The sequence below is a fragment of the Hypoxylon fragiforme genome (genome assembly GCF_022984875.1).
Source record: "Hypoxylon fragiforme strain CBS 206.31 chromosome Unknown GGS25scaffold_1, whole genome shotgun sequence".
NCBI lineage: Eukaryota > Fungi > Ascomycota > Sordariomycetes > Xylariales > Hypoxylaceae > Hypoxylon > Hypoxylon fragiforme.
The window spans coordinates 339,006-357,832 of NW_026054756.1; the positions used below are offsets into that span (position 1 = coordinate 339,006).

The following is an 18,827-nucleotide window of genomic DNA, read 5'->3' on the forward strand; positions in this document are numbered from 1 at the left end:
CTGAACGTCACCTGGCTTTTACCATCGCCTTTTCTGTAGGTCGCTTTATCTCCTTCGTTCTGCTGCTGCTAGCCTGTTTTATCGCTCATCGCTCTCTCGTATATTGCGACGCATCGATATATCCCGTACGAAAACTAACCCTATTTATGTGTAGTGTATAAGGAGTAGACCACCTTTTAGGCAAAGCAAGAAGACCTGTCGGGGCATTGCATTGGTTCATAAGGTTTACCCTGAAGACCTGCGACATATCACCCTTCAGGAGAGCGATCGGCTGTTTCCACCCAGCCCTGCTGTATACTAGGTAATCTCCATTGAGATCTGGTCGGAAACAACTTTTCCACTCGGGAATTGTCCAAACTTGTTCTGCAGATCATTCTACAGCGTAGGCCTACTCTTGAGTGTCCAGAGTCGGATGTGCTTCACGTCAACAACGACATCAGGGTGACTGTTTCGAGGACGACACCAGTTAGGCGGCTACCAGTGGCCCATCGAGTGGACTTAATTATTTTCGATCTTTGCTTTCTATCGCCATTGGCCTACTGGAGGAATCGCTATCTGGCTTCAATAGCATAGCTTACTATCATTAACCGACAATACGAACAGCTTGCTGCGCCCCAACTTATCACGACACGATATCGACAATTGGTTCTAACATCGTCAACTTCGCTTCATCTTCTTTTGGTATTTGACCATGATCTTCTGATAGGAGCCAATAATCCGTAGGCCGTTCCACCAGCTCTCGTTGTTCACAGCATCCGGAGTCACTTGGGAAAGACGGGTTTGTCTTAATTATAACATGTCGGTCCCTGAACCACCAGTGTCTTTAACAGGCGCTTGCAGCGCTATTTTCAACAATACCCTCTATTCCTTCTCTGCCGGGGGATTCGAATCGATAGCCTTGGAGGACGGAGCCCAATGGAAAAAACTACCAGAAGGCCACTCGGTTGACGGCGGTGTTTGTGTCGGGTCAACACCAAAAGATGACGCGGCAGCCGGCTTTTTCGTAGTCGGTGGAAAGTCAGCCAGCTCATCTGATTATACTGGCCTTCAAAAGTATACATATTCTACTGGAAAATGGGAAACGATAACTCCGCAGGTAACCGTGGCGCAAGACCGGCAATATCACAGTGCAACGTACATTAATAGCAGTGATACGATTTTGATGTACTCAGGATCCACAGATGGCCAACCGAATTTATCATCTCAGACTTTCGCAATTATGGCGTCTGAGCCACACTCGGTGTTGGCTTTCCAGTCCGGTAACTCACCCCCAGCAGTGGCACCGATCCTTCTCCCATGGTCAGAGACTCAAGCAGCCATGATCGGCGGTAACCCAACTAACACGAAGGTGATGCTATTCGATACAACTAATGGCTGGGGTGAATCTGGGGTAACTCTGGCTGAACCACTGCAAAAGAGTACGACGATAGTAAAGGGCGCTTTAATAAACGGCATTGACGGTAGCAAGCATCTTTACACATTCGACCTCAGTGCTTCGCCAAATACCGTCAATAGAACGATGCTACTATTGGCTAATGGAGCCCCCTTAGTAAACGCTGTACCGGCCACGACAACCGCGCCAGCTAAGAGAGCAGTGGAAGGAAGAAATAGTCCTGAGAAGCGTGATCTCACAGCTGACAGCTGGCCGAACTATAACTCGACTGGCGCACCGCAAAGCACGCGCGAGGGCTATTCCCTGGCTACCGATTCAAATGGCTTAGTGGTTATAACAGGTGGCAATGATGAGGAGCCATTGGTTATGTTTAATGCGAAAGAGAACGGTTGGAAGGACGCAGAATCTGTATTCGGCCAACAAGTCTTTTCTATTCAATCTGTCCCATCATCGACATCTGGATTATCATCATCATCGCCTTCGCCGACGCCGACATCAACATCAGCACTAAGTTCTTCTGCCGTCTCATCAGTTACTAGCACAACCCAGGCCCCTTCTGTCGCCCCCACAGTCGCTTCCAAGGCATCCGACGACTCCGATGCTTCAGGCAGTGATCTACCCCCGACTACTCTTCTCGGCGTAGTATTGGGGACTATATTTGGTTTTGCCATTCTCTTAATGTGCCTTCTGTTCTGGATCAAGCATATGCGGAAGCGACAGAACCATGTCGAGGCTGGACAGGCCCGAAGAGACAGTGGAGTACCTGATGAGAAGGATTTGTACAAGCCGGAAATGGCGAAGACCTCGGCTGGTCACTTCCGTGGACACGCTCAACAGGAATCGGCAGGTTCTTTCTCCTCTATGGCTATTTTGATGGGCAAGGTTCAAAAACCCGCAGTACAACGCAAAACTAGCAGCGAGTCGAAACGTAGCTCTGTCAGTGAAATTTTCAACAAACAATTCAAGAGTAGTATTGGCCGGCCGCAGCCCCAGGAGCCTGATGTTCTTGCACAAGAGGAGAAGGGCATTTCTTTCGCAAGAAACGCGAACGAACCCAAATCCCATTCTAGGCTAGAAGTAGCCCAAGATGGAACAACGAGAAGGAGTTCCGGTTGGAATCGGTACTGGTCTGGTGGTAGCGCACTTTCTATCTTCGGGTTCGGAAATAGCGGTAATGCCTCACGCCGTGAAACCGGTGCCACGGAGCCAAGCTCCGTATATACCAACAAAAATCGTTTAACTCAGGATTCGGCTACGGTGCCTGCCTTACGAGTTGAGGGCCGACCAGAATTGAACCGCGTTCACTCGGCTAGCCCGACAGTCGCACACAACCCCAAAGTAGGAGAAGAAATGTGGGCTCAGATTGAGCGACCTGTCTCTGTCGCCTCGTCCTCTGGCTATTCCAGCGGCATTCCAGCCAGTGTTCATGAAGACTGGGACCCGGCGATGGTAAAATCGAACCCAGCGCGGGCTGCCAGCAGTGTTTACAGCCAGACCTTTTTCCAAACAGCCTCTGGGCCAGCTCGCATCAGCATACCTCCCATCGATTTCCATACACAACCTCCGCCAGGTGTGGGTTCCACCTCAAACGACCTGAGCTGGTTGAATCTAAATGAAAACAAGCCAGCTAGTTGAGCATCAAGAACCCATTGCCTTTAGTATTCTATTCCCTTTTGGCGTTCATACCCTTAATGATCCTGTTACGAGACCATTCATGACCTTCGCTTATACCCATTCTTACGGAGCGAAAAAAAAAGTTCTGCATTCACACTCAGGGGCTACGCCATGAGATAGACGAGTCATCATACCCACGTAGGAAAAGAAGGGGAGTCAGTCAGAAGAGAGCAACACCCTCGTTTGGTCACCATTACACCACACGCTGCCCTGGGGCATGCCGTTAATTTACATATACATAAACTATATACCTGGTACATATCGTACATACATACCCTCAGCATTTGTACCTACAAGCAAACCTCTTTTAACCTTTTGCTCGCATTCGGAAAGGCGCAGCTTGCCGGTACCCTATTTGAAATTGTGTTCATATACTCAGCATTTACTGTACATCTCCAGGACGTTGAGGCGTCCTCGGTTCTTTTCTCGACCTACCTACCTAGTCATCAGCCAAATTTATTTATTTTCCATTCCCACAATCTATCTTCGTTTTTCTACAATCGCTAATTCGGCTGCTGCCGTCCATTTCGATTACACATTCTTTGCATGATACCACTTTTTAGACTCTTTGTCTCCACCAAGGCGATTATGGCGATTATGGTCCCGAACACTCGGTTATTGTATCCTGGTTTTCGATAAATACACCCCCTTTTTTCCTGTTTGTCGAACTTTTTGAGCGTATTCTGTCTGTTTGATAGGGGGTTGGGTGAAGATGGAGACAGGGGCGGCGCGAGGAAGAAAGAGTGAAAGATCTTTCTGGTCAGCTTCACTGTTGGTCTAATATGTAAGGAAAGGGGGGAATGGGGGAGGGATTTAGAAGAGAGGGGGGGTTAGAAGAGGAGGAAGGGATTTAGAAGAGGGAGGGGGGAGAAAGGGAGTCCTGTGTAATCTGTTCGTCTACATAGGCGGGTGTGTGCGTGAGCGTGTGTATCTACTACTACATACCTATTAGCCGGCGTGCTCTTCGCAGATATCTGGAGTTTCCCCCCTTCCCGATATTCTCGCGATAGCCGCTATAACACAAAGGTCTGGCCGGGTGGCCGGACCTGGGATGTGTTGTCTCAATATATGTAGTACATAGATAGTTGTTCTCGGGTATTCGGTAACCTGTACGTGTGTATGTAGTAACTTTGTAAGTGGTTCTGGAGGATTAATTGTATGCACACCTACTTAAACAAAACAGCCACCACTCTTACCTTACATGACTTGTGATTCTTGACACTTGGGAACTGTGCTGCTTCGTACGGATACTTCATTATATCTGCTACTACCTATGTATTCGTGTTTATTTTGCCTTTGCCTCCACACCGTACGTAACAAGATGCCTCGGATCCCTAACTTCATGTTACGCAGGTAGGCACACATACTGTATACCTAACTACCTAGGTAGGTATATACGCCAACGGAAGTTTCATATAACTAACTACTACTAGGTATTACATGATGTATTGTACCTAGATCCTATAACTACATGTACTGTAGTTAGTTACATCAACACGCGCGGGAGCCATATGATATATATATATATATATATACTTATGTACGTACAGTATGTACAGTACCTATATGTACCTATACACACCTACATAGGTACCTAGGTAAGTAGTATATACTAACCTAGATCCTACGTACACTACGTACGTGGCGTAAAAGCGAAAGAACGGCACGGCACGGCACAGAACACGCCGAGACCTCCAGGCCTCACCTCACCTCACCTCACCTTACGTGAGACGTGAGGTTCGTGGCGATGATGAGAGGATTGATTGATTGATTGATTCCATTGCCTACCTACCTACCTACCTACTTAGTAAGGATGTAGGTTAGCGATCTACAGTACATATCATAGGTACATGCCTACGACGATGTACTTGAAGTCGTACCTGCCATCTTAGGTAGGTAGGTAGAACAATACACGCCCAGACATCTACGAACATCAACACTCATGGGGATCGGGGGCACAAAAAAAGACCGAGACACGTACATTAGGCAGGTAAACTAGGTACATGAGTAGGTTAGGTATGAACAAACGGCGGGGAGATGCTCCGTAGGGTTGGGATATTAACCCTACGCCACACCGCACCACATCACACACCACGAGGCTACCTATCTAGACGTTACAGTATGATGCTGTAAATTACAAAGAAGACGGGGGAAACAACCACCACCACCACCAGATATCCACGTGCCGTTCCATGAGCACATAGTCAGCCTACAAGGACCTAGCTAGCCAGGTACTTGTAGGAGGGGGGAAAACACGCCGCAAAGGGGGAATAACAACCAGAATCCTTAAACGCCTCAGCCGACAGATAGGCAGACAATTCGTCTTCTAGTACCATCTTTGTACTCTAAAATGACTTGATCATGAAACCCTTAGGCAAATACCAGACAACCATCCCCATCAGTACCCATTAGGTAGGTGTATTAGTAAATGGGCCTCGGCTCCTCCCACTTCTGATGACGCAGGCGAGAACTTTTATCTGCTGCCCCGACACTTGGCGACTCTATGCTCGCCACACTAACATCTGGGTTGAACGAGCTGCGGCCACTTCTCCGGCGCCTGATGCTATGGTCCCCGGTCATAGGTCCGATCCACTCCCACGCCCGACCGACCTCGCCACTACGTCCCTCGCGCTGGCCAGTCCGAACATTGCTGTTTTGCTCGACGACCGCTCGAACTCTCTGCCAGATCTTCTCACGTTGCGCGAGAGAGTGAACCGATCGTAGTACATCGTCGCGCAAGTTGGGCAGGAAAAGCCAAGGATCGTCGATATCATCGTCGGCTAGCTGTTTCTGGTTCGCCAATCTTTCGAGGACAATGTCTACCAAGGCGGGTACCTGGGCTGCTGCCGCTCGATTGGCTTTGTACTGGTATCGCATGTAGATGGCCGTTAGGATAGTCGCGACTACGAAGCTAATATGGAATCGATATCTTGCCAGCCCGAGCCGGATCGAGCGCCGGACGGCGCAGGCGATCGAAATTCGAGCGAGAGAGGTGGATGATAAGTAGGTGTTTGAAATACTTCCGGAATCGGGGGTTCTATGGGCGCCGGAGGAGCTCTGGTTAGTCGCATTGGTCAGAGACTTGATATTTTTAAGTATGGCACAAACGCCCCGAGCATAAATAACAGAAAAAAGACCACTGCAGATGGTCGTTAACGAAATAATAGCAAAACTTACTCCTTAACTTCAACCTCTACTTCTTCTCTAGCTTTGATCTCACCCAGTGCAGATCCCCAAAGATCCTCAAACTCTTGATTGCTCATTTTCTTGCTTCTCTTCTGGCTGATGATCTGCTTCAACTCTTGTTCCTCGATAGAAGGGGTTTCTAGCCTCGCGCCCTCCTCATTCACAGGTTCACCGCACTCATAATTGGCAGTTCTCTCACGAAGTTCTTCAACTGCTTTGTCCGCTACGGCTTGGACCCGGCGAACCTTTACACCATCCGGCTCACATGTTGGGGGCAAAGGGAGAACACCACCCAGAGAAAGTGGGTGAGGCTTTAGGATGTAGTCCTGTTCGCATAAAACGGAGTAGTCCGCGTAGCAGTAAGCATGAGCAGGGCAGGGTTCGCACTCGGGTTCTACGGAGTCGATAAGTGATTGCGGGATCGTAATTTGGGGTGGCAGGACAGATTGCGCCCATTCGGGGGTTTCAATCTCGGTAGGAATCGAGCTTCCAGTCTGACCTACACCACAATAACCCACAGCAATCTTCTCCTGTCGATACCATCCGCCATAGCCACTCACAAGTGCCATAAACAGGATCGAGGAGAGTGTGCCCCAGCTGGTGTTGCTGGACTGGCGAGGTTGTCTAGCTGCAACAGCTGCGCTGTCTCCTTGTACAACATCATCTGCATCGAGTTCAAGCTGCTCTTCCGGAGTGAACTCTTCTCCAGCCTCAACCGCAAAGGGTTCTGGAACCTTTGGAACTAGCTTCTGGGGTAAAGGGGTCCCATAACTTCTAGGCATAATGAACCGCTCGTCCCTGGGGGCAGGTTGGGCCGGCTGAACAGGCTGAGCTTCTGCCCGTCGCCGCGTACCGGTACTAGTACTTCGCGACTTGTCTCCTCCGGCAGTTCTTCGACGGTTAACTGGGGTCTGTTCCACAGTTGGGGGGGAGCTACCACTCTGGAATGGATTATCACTGGTGAAGACATCCGAGGTACGTCGGAAGAGGCCTTCTTCGGAATCCTCGGTTTTGATGCGAGGCGCAAGAACGGGCCGTCGAACTTTGCTTAGCGTTCGACTAGGTTCAGGCTCCGGACCGGTATCTGTGTCTGAAGCTTGGACGGGTCGGCTTGATGCACGAGGCTTTCGCTTAGCAGGACTAGGCGTAGGTGGTGGCAATGGCTCATCTTCAAGCTCCTCGGACTTGACTCTGACAGGTGGCTTCCTAGGTGACCTTGAGCGAGTGGTACGGGTAGGACGAACAGGAGGTTGAAGTTCTTCGTGCTCCTCAAATGGGTTACTGCTGCTTTGCGATTCTGCATCGACGATTCCTTTGCTGGAGCGCTTAGCTCGTGCGCGGGCAGCTAGTATCTTCTTTGATTGCGGGACAATATGTTGATTAAAGAGATCGACCAGCTGTGCCTTCTTTGCGCTGGATGAGTATGGCACATTGTGGGCAACTAGAATCGATCGTAGGCGCGGGACGGTCAAGGTCTTCGCATCGAAGCCTGGTTGAAGGTAATCAAGACTCTCTGTATCGGACATTTCGGATAGCTAGCGAATAAACAGGGTCGAGACGATGTTTGCCTTGGTAGTAAACACTTGGGTTTAAACAAGTGCGCAATATAAGAAATAAAGAAAAAAAAAAGTGTATATGTTGGCCGTTGCGAAATTAGCACCTTGGGCCGATAACAAGTGATGCCTAGGAGGTAGCCTATCTGTAGTAGTGGACACCGTTGAGACACTTTTTAGTGATGACGTCGAATAGAAACGGCGTAACGACGCGACACTTTTAGAGTCGCCAAAACTTTTCCTCCCTTGTTTTGTTTAATAGTTGTTTTTTTCCCTTCTTCTCGAAGCGAGTTCGAATGTTGTGTAATTCAGCTACCAGTACTAGATCTGCCAATAGCTGACAACACAAGATTTGACGCGCAATGATGGGAGAAACGAAAAAAAAAAGTAGAGTGTGTAGGGTGGGGAAATGAAATGGATATGTGTGTGTTGACGGAAAGAAGATGAGCAAGGTTGGAAATTCCGTTGCAGCTGCGTTGTAAAGGCAACAGGACACTAGCTCCCTGTCAGCCTAATAAAAAGCAGGTGTAGGTCATCATGCTACATAACATCCATGGATTGGATACCTCTTAAACCTTATCTAATACCTTGCCACTCCAGCGACTCCACTACATATGAATCGTTGGGACCTTATCAACGCGGTTCGGGATTGCACCATTCGGATGATCATCGGTTAATTCCCCGATTGGAGACCTCAGGCTTCTACGTCGGTAGTTATTACTAACTTATTAGTCATTCAACAATACTACTAGGTACCTAGTATTTCTCCTTTATATGCCCCTTAGAAGTACAGCTTCCTTATGGACTATTTCCCCTGACTTATATGTAGCAGTAGAGTCTGGCTTCCATTGATTAGATGATGACTACTACTGGATGGCTACCCAACAGGCATTTTAATTATAGTATAAAATGTCTTCATAGCGACATCACTACGTATTATTATACTCAAACCCCCTGTTTTCCAAATCCATATCTCTATTAACAGGGTCTATTAAATCTTCTTCCTACGTGGTCGTCCCTTTATTCGATGTTCCAAGCTGGTGAGCTGTCAAGCCAACACCCCCCAACCGATCGATTTTTAACAAATGACAACCTCATACGTCTTCGTCATGGTCCATAAACTCGTCTATAAGCTCGTCGTATTAACTAGCCGTCGTTGTTTTCTTCCCAAGCCTTTTCTCGGCTTCTTCCGCTCTCCTATTCGCTTCAACTATCTCTTGTTGTAGTTGTTTTATGTATTCAATGGCTTGCTCCACTGTACTGGCCTTGCTGTTCTGTGAGTTGGATTGCTTGTCTTTCTTGTCCCCAGCCCCACCCTCACAATCGCCTTCACTTGAATCTTTGCCTGCACCTTTCGGGAGTAGAGTTGCAATTTCCTGAAGGGCTGAGTTGATCCGATTTCGACGCCCTTGCTCCGCAATTTTGTGAGACGTCCGTTTTGAAGTTAGATTGGTCGATAGTTCGCTCGGATAGGAAACTCCTGGTACAGTATTTCCTTCTAGAATGTTTTGGTAATTCGACTTGGAAGTTAGTAGTCTCGATGCAGAATCTTCGGCAGACATGCCAGGTGTACCTGGGAGTAGTGGCTTGATATTCGGCGATATTTTCGGACGTAGAGCTGGCGAGATAGAACTGATGCTCGCCCTCTTCTTCGGCCCTCTTGGAGCTATGAGAGGAGTCTTTCTAATGTTTGGGGTAGATGATTTGGGGGTAATCTGCGGGCTTTGGCTTGCTGATCCTGTCTGGGTAGGCTTAGGGAAAATGGGGGATGGAAGGGGTTGGAAGTTTGAGCCTTTTGCCGTTCCCACTTCAGCAAGTGACTGCACGGGTAGCTGCGTATCTAATGATGGAAGTTCTGGTTTAGAGAAATTGATAGACTCGGGAAGCTCAAAACTTTCTATATGTTCGGAGCCACTCTGTTCAGGATTGCTTCCGTCTGCCGATTTACTCTTCGGTGAAATCCTGAACAGAGATGCCGGCGTGGCAGGCGACGGTTTCCCGGCGAGGGCTCCCGGCAACGGTAAAGGCACTACATTCTCGTTCGTCTGAGGCTGGATGTACGGAGATTGTCTAGCAGAACGTGGTGGGGGTATTGGTGGAGGTGGCATCTCAGAGAGCGCTTCCGGGGACACTGAAGCGTTCTCTGAGTCCTCCGTCGACGTAGCGGAAATTGATTTGGGATTGGGTGGATGCTCCAAGGTCTCAGCTACAGATTCAGCTAGTTCACTAAGTGCCTGGGCATTGATTATGGGAGTTGAGCCGGTTTTCCGCCTTTGAGGTTTCGTGATGGGGGATTGCCGAACGCTTTGCTTTCTCGCCTTTGTCGCATTGCTCTTGCGCACCTTTTTGGAAAGATTCGTCGTAACATTCGTAGACGGGGATGGTTCGATGTCCATATCCACGGGGGAATTGGTGGTGTGAGTTGAGTGTCTATGATCAAACATGGACGTAGGATCATTCTGCGCATGAAGCGCAGGTGATGTTAAGGGGCTAAAGTAAGGCCCCGAGTGGGTGAATGCGTTGTCAACAGAGAAGTGAGACTCAAGAGGTGTCACGGCGGGTGATACGAGCGGAGTGAAAGCCATCTGCAGGGACGGTAAGCGAAATTTACTTCTAGGCTGGGGAGGAAACGACGTACATCCTGTTGCTCCTTGAGGTGATGGTATCCATCGAATAAGCCTGAGGAATGCGCTTGGTCTTGTTGCGCAAAAAATTGGGTTGCTGCTTGAATTTCAAGGCTCTGTGGAGTTGGGGGCACGATGTTTCGCTGCTGCTGCTGAGCATAGAATGCTGCTTGCTGTTCATGAAACCGTCTCTGCTGCTCCACAAGCTGTCTCCTTTCCTGCTGCAACCTCTGCTGTTGCAGGAATTGGATCTGTGCATCAATTTCGGAAATAGCATCAGAAGATGTATGATGTGGAGTCATCATGTGTGACGAGATCCCGGAGTGATTAGGCGCAGAAGTCATCGGAGACATCTGACTTTGCGGCCCCATATCGTTTCTCGCAATGGTGGCCGGTATATTCGAGTTGGTCATCGGGGTATCGATGGCATCGCCATGTGAATGATGCATCATCGAGGGACCATTCGTGCCAGGAAAGTCCTGAAAATCAAATTGCAACCCATCGCCGAGGCTTGTCATTCCACCCATCTCCAGATATTGCTGAAAGTCATCCTCGCCCGACGAAGACAGTGCTTGGTCTTGCCCGTTCCAAGACCCCGAATCCATCATGGCTATATCTTGGCGGTGACGGTACTAGACCGTCTGGAGAGATAAAAGTTGTCGCTGATGTCGAGCTCGGTCACCTCGCGGCAACCGTTGGGTAATCCTTTCTCGCCACGAGCGGCAAACGTTGAAATATTTCAGTCCAACAAGACAAGACTCCTTCCGGTATGATTTTGACGCAGTCGTCGTTGGCGCTAGGATTGTAGTTCCGGGTGGGCGTAGAGCGAGCGTAGTGAAGAAGTTGATTAATGCATCTCGTAAGTTTCTTAGGCTTTGTGGAAGAAAGCAAGGCGGCGCGAAAGATTCCGAACCTTCAGCCGATACCCGCAACTAGGTATGTAGAATGTATATAGATTAGGAAGAAGGGCTTTGTACTAGGAAGACTAGCAGACTCGGAACGAGCTATACAAAGTCGCAAGTAAAATTGAAATGAAAAGCTAAGGACTAGGTAGGTAGTCGCAACAGTAAGGCCAGTGGGCTTAGTGGTATGAAGTCTCGTTTAACCTGATACTATGTATGTAGTGGTATGTAGTGGTATGTAGTTGGTCTCGTTGGTTAAACTGGCCCGGTTGGACTGGGTAGAGCCTGGTAGGCAGACCAAGGAAAAGTGAGGAAGTGAAGAGGAGATGGATGGTGGGGGGATCGCAATGCGATACAAGGAATCTTTACTGGTCAGCCACATTGACAAGGATCTGACTGTAGATGTACCTTGTAATTGTAGATGCTACTAGGTACACTGCTACTGACAGCCTACTGTACACCCGGTCTAGGTTAGACCGTTAGAGCTCTCCAGGCTCTTACCCAGACGTTGAACGGTTGAAGAAGAAAAGATTAAAAGAAAAGCAATGGACTTTTTTTTTTCTTTATTAAGCTCAATGTTAAAGTTTAGCTTCATGTACATATCACCAGTTTAATGTTGTCTTCCCTGGGAGTATGCCAGGCATATGAAACATTTACTTGTTACCTACTGTACTATTATAGTTAAATGCATTTACAGAAAACTGCTGTCATTCATCTTTGTCAATATCTCTCTTATAGTATTATTAGTATACTTACATACCTACATACCTACCTATACATATTGTATGTATTATACATACTATGTGCAAGATGGTTCGATGAGTGGAATCTGATAAAATTTCTGCGCCATCATATTCAACTCCACCACTCGGTCGCTTGGCTTCCAGGAACAAGAGGACCCTAATACAAGGGGACCTATGTACGTAAGAGAAACTATTGTTCCAGTTGGGGCCTACCCTAATACCCCGTGGAGCTGGAACACGGAGAAAGGGCCCTTACCATGGAGACTTGTTAGCGGCTATTTATGTCGATGAAACGGTATCCTCGCTTTTTTCCTAGGACCAGATGGGTGGTGATAAGGCAAATCATCGTCAAACTTTTGGGTCACTTGAGACCTCCTTGCATTTTCGTATCCGATCAGCTTTTTTCACCTGATGGGGTGTCCCGTGGAAAAGAAAAAAAAGGCTATTAGACATCCTCTGCATTTAGAGCACACCCATCCGGCTTATAGTGGGGGTCAGTGGCGTCGGCCAGGCTAGGAAGATTGCCTATTTAGTATTGACGTAGGTGGGTAGTTCGTCGTCAAACTATGTAGGTACCAGGGAGGGTCTTGATGGATTAGGATTGAATCGCTAGGTAACCGGCCTTTATATGGGCTAGGGAGATTCATATAATCCCCACCGTTGTCAAGGCATTTAAATTATGAGGTTCAGCTCGGTAAGAAGCCGGCGGCTTTGGTATGAGAAAGGAAGTGAGGGATAAAGATTTTGTTAAGTATGAGATTTGTAGATCTGATTATACCTATTGTAGATACTAGAGTCAAGACAACGAACCAAACCACTACCTTCAAGGCTTCAACCAATGTAAGCGATAGATCCAGAGACTCGGGAAAACCTTCTATGCATGATCAGACCAAATATGTCGACCGATGGAAGGGACCCTTGAGTAGATCCATACCTGGGTATTCGTAAGCACTGAGCAGCTGAAAGGTTTATTATGATGTAGGTATGTATGTATGTATCCGTCCGTTGCGCTTAATGTAGAACTTCCCACATAGCACTATGTAAGAGCTACCATAGTACTACTAGTAGAGTGTTACATTTATCGGGATTGATCCGAGTGGAGAAAACGGGAGCGGGACCATAAAGATATTTTATAAATCTGATTTTAATCTGATCTCATTGAAGTTACATACCTGCCCTATTTACGTAATCCAGGTTTGCTTCAATGCTTCGTCTTATTGCATCTCCAGCTATGATTTAATTTTACACAAGTTCAACCTTGACTGGCGTCAAAGGAAGCTATGTACCCGGCCACCTAGGCAGTTTAGCGCTCAACCATCTCGGCGGTACTATCTGTGCATGGACACATAGGTACCCAGAGTCATGGATAGTATGGGTTCAACAGTTCCCACCAAGGCAGAGCAGCTCCGCAGGAAAATCCTGCAGGCGGAGCAAGAGCTCGAAGAGTTACGAAGGCAACTGGAAAGAGAAGAACTCGAGGCTCAGGAGACCAGCTCAAAACCTTCCACCAACGACCTCCTCCACCCGGAGTGGAAGTGGCCGCTACAAGAAGATGAATACTCCCGCTACGGCCGGCAGCTCATCCTCCCCGCCGTCGGGATCCAGGGGCAACTGCGCCTCAAGTCGACCTCCATACTAATCATCGGCGCCGGCGGCCTCGGCTGCCCCGCCACCGCGTACCTCTCCGGCGCCGGCATCGGGACCCTCGGCGTCGTCGACGGCGACACCGTCGAGGCCTCGAACCTGCACCGGCAGATCGCGCACAGCACCTCGCGCGTCGGCACGCCGAAAGTCGACAGCCTGATCGCGTATGCCCGCGCGCTCAACCCGAACGTGGCGTACGTGCCGCACAGAGAGCACCTGACGCCGCAGAACGCCGAGGACGTCGTCGGGAGGTACGACGTCGTGCTCGACTGCACCGACCACCCGACCTCGCGGTACCTGGTATCGGATATCTGCGTGCTGCTAGGAAAACCGCTGGTTTCTGCGTCGGCGCTGCGGACGGATGGCCAGCTGATCGTGCTGAATAACCCGCCCGCGGCGCAGGGAGAGACAGACACAGGCGGCCCGTGCTACCGCTGCGTGTTCCCCAAGCCGCCACCGGCGGATAGCGTGATTAGCTGCGGTGAGGGGGGCATACTGGGGCCGGTCGTCGGCGTCATGGGCGTGCTGCAAGCGCTGGAGGCTATTAAACTAATCGTGGCCGGGATAGGGACAGCGAAGGACACGACAGGCTCGGGCTCGCTGCCACGGGAGGTCCCTACGCCTACCCTGCTTCTCTTCTCCGCTACTTCGAGCACGCCGTTCCGGTCCATCAGGATGAGACGGCGGAGACCGGACTGCTTCGCGTGCGGGTCCAGCTCGACGCTGACCCTGAAAGAACTGCGATCCGGCTCGCTGGACTACGTCCAGTTCTGCGGCGTGACGCAGCCGGTCAACGTGCTCAAGCCCGAGGAGAGGATTTCCGCTGCGGAGTACAGGGATATTGCTCTAGCAGCCGAAGCCGAAGCCGAAGCAACGCAACACGGTGTTCCAAAACAACACCTACTGCTGGATGTTCGCGAGCGGGAACACTTCGACATCGCCAACATACCAGGGGCCGTCAACGTGCCCTTCTCCTCGCTGCAGTCGCGCGGCAAGCCACCACCCCTGAACGGAAACGGAAACGGCAACGGCAACGGCAACGACAACGGAGAAAATATTCCCACCCCGGACTATGTACCGGACTCGCTACCAGCTGATGCGCCAATATACGTGGTGTGCCGGGTTGGGAACGACTCGCAACTGGTGGCGCAACGGTTAAAGGAGATGGGCCTGGACAGGAATGGGCAGCGTTTCGTGGGAGATATCAAGGGTGGGATGCGAGCTTGGAAACACGAGGTTGACAAGTCTATGCCTTTCACGTAGGGTAGAAGTAAAGCAAAGTAAAGTAAAGTAAAACCACTGCTATACTGCCATGGCAAAAAGAATAACTCAATTTTTTAAAATAAAAATATATAAAAAATTCCGATACGGAAGGGGGTTTTGCATTCCAGATCCATACCAATTTCAATTCCTGATGATACACTATAGAGGGAGAGGCCCGGAACGCCATATTACATCGTGAATTGCTTTTTTTTTTCGGTGACTTTTTTTTCCCTTCCTACTTTTCGTTTTCATGGCCTGGAGATACTACCTACTGAGTACCCTCCCTACAAAGCCAAGTGCAAGTAGGCAGGTAGATATGTCCGTTCACTCAATAACCGGAAGAAACATCGAACCCTGTGAATACCGCCACCACAGTTAACGTCAATCGTGATATTCCGCCCAATTTTTTGTTTCCCTCTTCACTTTCATACCCCCAAACCAAAAACCACCTTCCTGAATTTCAATCAATCATATCATTAGACGAAGCTCGTGCGCTTCTTGTTGAATGCCCTTTGGTCCTTCAGCCATTGCCTGTAGCCAGCCACACTGGAGATCTTCTCGCCGTAGAAGTCGGGTACTATTATTAGCAATCATCGTTAGCCAATATTGTCATTTTCACACAAAGCTAGCTGTAGAGATTCATATAATAAGTGACTTAAACTTACCAGCGTTTCCGCTCAAGGAGCTGTTGCTGGGGTCGACCCTGTTCTTCTTGATGCGGGCGAAGAACTCGGACTCCTTGACGGCCATGGGCTTCTTGACGCCGCGCTTGAAGACGTAGAAGAGCGAGGAACCCACGCTCGGGCCCGCGAGCCAGCCGAGCCCCGCGAAGCTCATGGTCATGATGCCCAGCGCGAAGAAGGGGTCCATCGGCACCTTGCTCAGCAGCCAGTCCATGTCCATGTTCACGAGCAGCATCGCGCCCGCGGTCCCGCCGATCGACATCGTTATCAGGCTGCTGAACACCTGGAAGCGTCGGCGCGTCTTGCGCAGCGTGAAGAAGGAGTTCCAGTCGAGAGGAGGATCTGCTGTGGTGGAAGTGGAGGAGGAGGCGGGGTTGGTATTGGGGGTGGTGGCGGTAGAAGCATTGCGGCGAGCTATGAACTGGGACTGCACAGGCGCGGGTCTTCTGGCTATTATAGTAGACTGAGGGGTCTTGGTTGATGATGTGATCGACTTGGTGGTGCGGGTCATGCTCATGCTCGTGCACTGTTGTCGCGCAGTAGTGAGAATCGATAAGGAAGAGTAGGGGCAACAATGTTTGCTTGCTGTCCCGCTTGTTGCCCCTCTCACAAATGCGACTTGCAGCTTGAGGCCGCGGGGGCCAAAAGCAGCGGCGGCGCCAACGCGTGCTGATGCTGTGGTTGCGGGAGTCATCATTTCATTTGATGTTGAGTGGTTGATGATGAAGATGAAGGTAAGCGCATCAACAAACTGCTTTTATCTTTTTATTTTTTTTTATTTAAATCTTGTTATCCTTAATCCTTAAATCCTTATCTTTATCTTTATCCTTCTTCTTTCGATTTTTGATTCGCAGCAGAGTTGAGAAAGCTGTTTTTAAAAAAAAAGCTTAAATGGATTTAGAGCTTGACGTCGATTTAATTCGAGAAAGAGGCTTCCTGAAAAAAAAAGCTCGAGCCAACCGTTGGAGGGGTTTCTAGGCTAATGATGCACGGACCCATATCATTGTTCTAGAGCCCCGATTTAGAAATACTAATTGATATTGCATTTTTAACCGCTGCATATTGAACTTCTCTACTTCGTAATTGCTACAGTACAACTCCACCATCTTCAGTCTTCAGATAAACAAGCCAGCTAAAATACTCCCCCTAAACCACCCCCTATCCCTTTCCCACCCCTTCAGCACAAAATTCATCCCCAACTCCACCACCGCCCTCGCCCGCTCCAGCGTCGCCCACGCAGCACGCATATGCAGCGGCGGGCCTCTCTTCATCCACGTGACGAGGTGCACTCCCGCGTGTATCGCAATGCGGAAAGCCATGTCTTCACTGACGGCGCCGTAGCCATCTATGAAAGCGTCGATGCCCCATAGCGCGCCCTCGACGTCCAGGAAGTGCTTCCGCTCGTACAGGTCCGCGATCATCTGCCCGACGTCGTACGCTCGGTGGCCGAACTGCGCGAATTCCCAATCTACGATGTGCAGTTTGGGACTTTCTTGGGGTTGCTGGGTTTCTGGGAGGAGAACGCTGGGGTGGCGTGTAAGTGTAGGTAGGTAGGTAAGTAGGCTGTACGTTGAGATGGATGAACTTACTTTCCAGTCCAGAAATCCCCGTGGATGGTGCCCCATCCCTCATCTTGATCCTCACTCGGCAGTCTCCTGAAATCATTGGCTGCACTGGCTTTGACTTCTTCCAATACGCTCTGGTGCTTGCCAATAACACCTGGGAACTGCTTGAGCACATCGATGAAGCAGTCGTAGGAAATGCGATATTTGAGATCTCTCATGGGTTCATTGGTTCCAATCTTCAGCTTCTCCTCTCCCAGATTGGCGGGGGGAAGTTTCGAAGTCCAGGAATGGAACGAACGAAGCCAAGATCCTAGGGCGCGACCAACTAAGGTTGCAAATGGTTTAGTTAAGACCTCATTGGCATTGGGTGACATTAATATGGTCTTGAGATCTACGACATTGGGAATATCCTCTAGAACTTGAGTATTGGTTTCTCGGTCAAAATAGAGTAGATGCGGTACTTTTACCATAGAGTTGGTGGAGGGCAAGTTGTTCAGGATATCAAGCATGGACCCCTCAACGATCTAGATCTCGTGTAAGTAATTTTCATGGTAAGTGTTGTGCGGACTGGTATCTTTGCATAGCTTGAATATAAAATAAAATAATTACACTGCGTGAAGCATCGATGGGTAGGTCCCTGTTCAGCGCGGCAAACTCGGTGGCATGCTTGACGATGATAGATCTAGCAATGGGAGATGATTGATTGTCCGGGGTTGAGTGGGATTGGACGAGTGGTTGGATGAGAGTGCCCCGGAAAACGAAGTTGGTGGTCCCATTGGTGAGATGCGTCAGAGAAGAGCAGGCATAAGGAGTCTTGGAAAGCTGCTGCTGAATCTTGACAACAATTGCGTTTTTTTCAATGATACTAAGAGGCGCCATATTCTCGAGAATGGTGCAATCTAAGTAGGAAAGGTTGAAGTTGAGCTGTTACCGCAAGATTCAATAAAATACTAGGTAAACACTGAGTATATAAGAAAAGGCTTGCTCGTCCTACTTTAAGGTAGAAGGTAGAGGCTCTAAAAAAGCTCACTGCCTAGGTAGATAGCATGAGTCACATTTGAGCCAGGAGAGTGTTTCGGTTGAGGCAAACGTCGTAGGATTCATGATAATAATTTTACCTAGGTAAGTGATTGATCCTATCACGTCGCCCATATCCCACTAGGCTATTATGAATCACTCCCTTCTCTCAGCCTCGGGGAGCCATTTAATAGTTTAGAATATCGTGAACTTATTAATTTCTTTCTTCGCCTTTTTACCCCCTTTTCCCATTTTACATCTTCATGTCGAGATTGCTTCGTCTAGATGGGCCGGAGACAGTGATGTGATACATATGGAGGCGTCAATGAGAAGAAGATGAGAACTTGCTAATTGGAACATTTATGTATTACATAGTGTTCCTTCCATTGCACGAATGTGAGTGGCCCCTTTATAAATAGATGCCAACACTTCAAAGGCATGTATACTCCCATAGCATTGCCACGGCCAACGAGCAAATTTCCCAAGTACGTAATTTCAATCAGAGTATATTATCCAGATCCTTCAGCAACACGAAAACCAAATGCCAAGATAGGAGAAAAAGAAAAGGTTGAAATGAAAC

The 18,827-nt window shown here is 49.0% G+C and overlaps 6 protein-coding genes across 6 annotated transcripts; 2 read left to right on the top strand and 4 right to left on the bottom strand.

Moving 5' to 3' along the window:
- Positions 1–349: 349 nt before the first annotated feature.
- On the top strand, positions 350–3,156 carry GGS25DRAFT_4603 (uncharacterized protein). Its single transcript, XM_049258931.1, has one exon. The coding sequence runs from the start codon at positions 797–799 to the stop codon at positions 3,026–3,028; it is 2,232 nt and encodes a 743-aa protein (XP_049120894.1). The 5' UTR covers positions 350–796; the 3' UTR covers positions 3,029–3,156.
- A 1,637-nt stretch (positions 3,157–4,793) lies between these two features.
- On the bottom strand, positions 4,794–8,338 carry GGS25DRAFT_467712 (Man1-Src1p-C-terminal domain-containing protein). The gene is made up of 2 exons (XM_049259024.1): positions 6,245–8,338; positions 4,794–6,104 (listed from the first exon to the last, which is right to left on the bottom strand). Exons 1-2 carry the CDS (start codon positions 7,777–7,779, stop codon positions 5,489–5,491), a joined length of 2,151 nt encoding a protein of 716 aa, XP_049120895.1. The 5' UTR covers positions 7,780–8,338; the 3' UTR covers positions 4,794–5,488.
- Positions 8,339–8,590: 252 nt separating this feature from the next.
- On the bottom strand, positions 8,591–11,284 carry GGS25DRAFT_4665 (helix-loop-helix DNA-binding domain-containing protein). Its single transcript, XM_049258970.1, has 2 exons — positions 10,445–11,284; positions 8,591–10,391 (listed from the first exon to the last, which is right to left on the bottom strand). Exons 1-2 carry the CDS (start codon positions 11,036–11,038, stop codon positions 8,949–8,951), a joined length of 2,037 nt encoding a protein of 678 aa, XP_049120896.1. The 5' UTR covers positions 11,039–11,284; the 3' UTR covers positions 8,591–8,948.
- A 1,842-nt stretch (positions 11,285–13,126) lies between these two features.
- GGS25DRAFT_467717 (adenylyltransferase) lies at positions 13,127–15,080 on the top strand. Its single transcript, XM_049259025.1, has one exon. The coding sequence runs from the start codon at positions 13,438–13,440 to the stop codon at positions 14,980–14,982; it is 1,545 nt and encodes a 514-aa protein (XP_049120897.1). The 5' UTR covers positions 13,127–13,437; the 3' UTR covers positions 14,983–15,080.
- Positions 15,081–16,550, bottom strand: GGS25DRAFT_467719 (Pam17-domain-containing protein). Its single transcript, XM_049259026.1, has 2 exons — positions 15,648–16,550; positions 15,081–15,559 (listed from the first exon to the last, which is right to left on the bottom strand). The coding sequence occupies exons 1-2, from the start codon at positions 16,360–16,362 to the stop codon at positions 15,459–15,461; spliced, it is 816 nt and encodes a 271-aa protein (XP_049120898.1). The 5' UTR covers positions 16,363–16,550; the 3' UTR covers positions 15,081–15,458.
- A 185-nt stretch (positions 16,551–16,735) lies between these two features.
- GGS25DRAFT_467720 (kinase-like domain-containing protein) lies at positions 16,736–18,303 on the bottom strand. Its single transcript, XM_049259027.1, has 3 exons — positions 17,840–18,303; positions 17,255–17,754; positions 16,736–17,189 (listed from the first exon to the last, which is right to left on the bottom strand). The coding sequence occupies exons 1-3, from the start codon at positions 18,107–18,109 to the stop codon at positions 16,781–16,783; spliced, it is 1,179 nt and encodes a 392-aa protein (XP_049120899.1). The 5' UTR covers positions 18,110–18,303; the 3' UTR covers positions 16,736–16,780.
- Between the last annotated feature and the right edge of the window lie 524 nt (positions 18,304–18,827).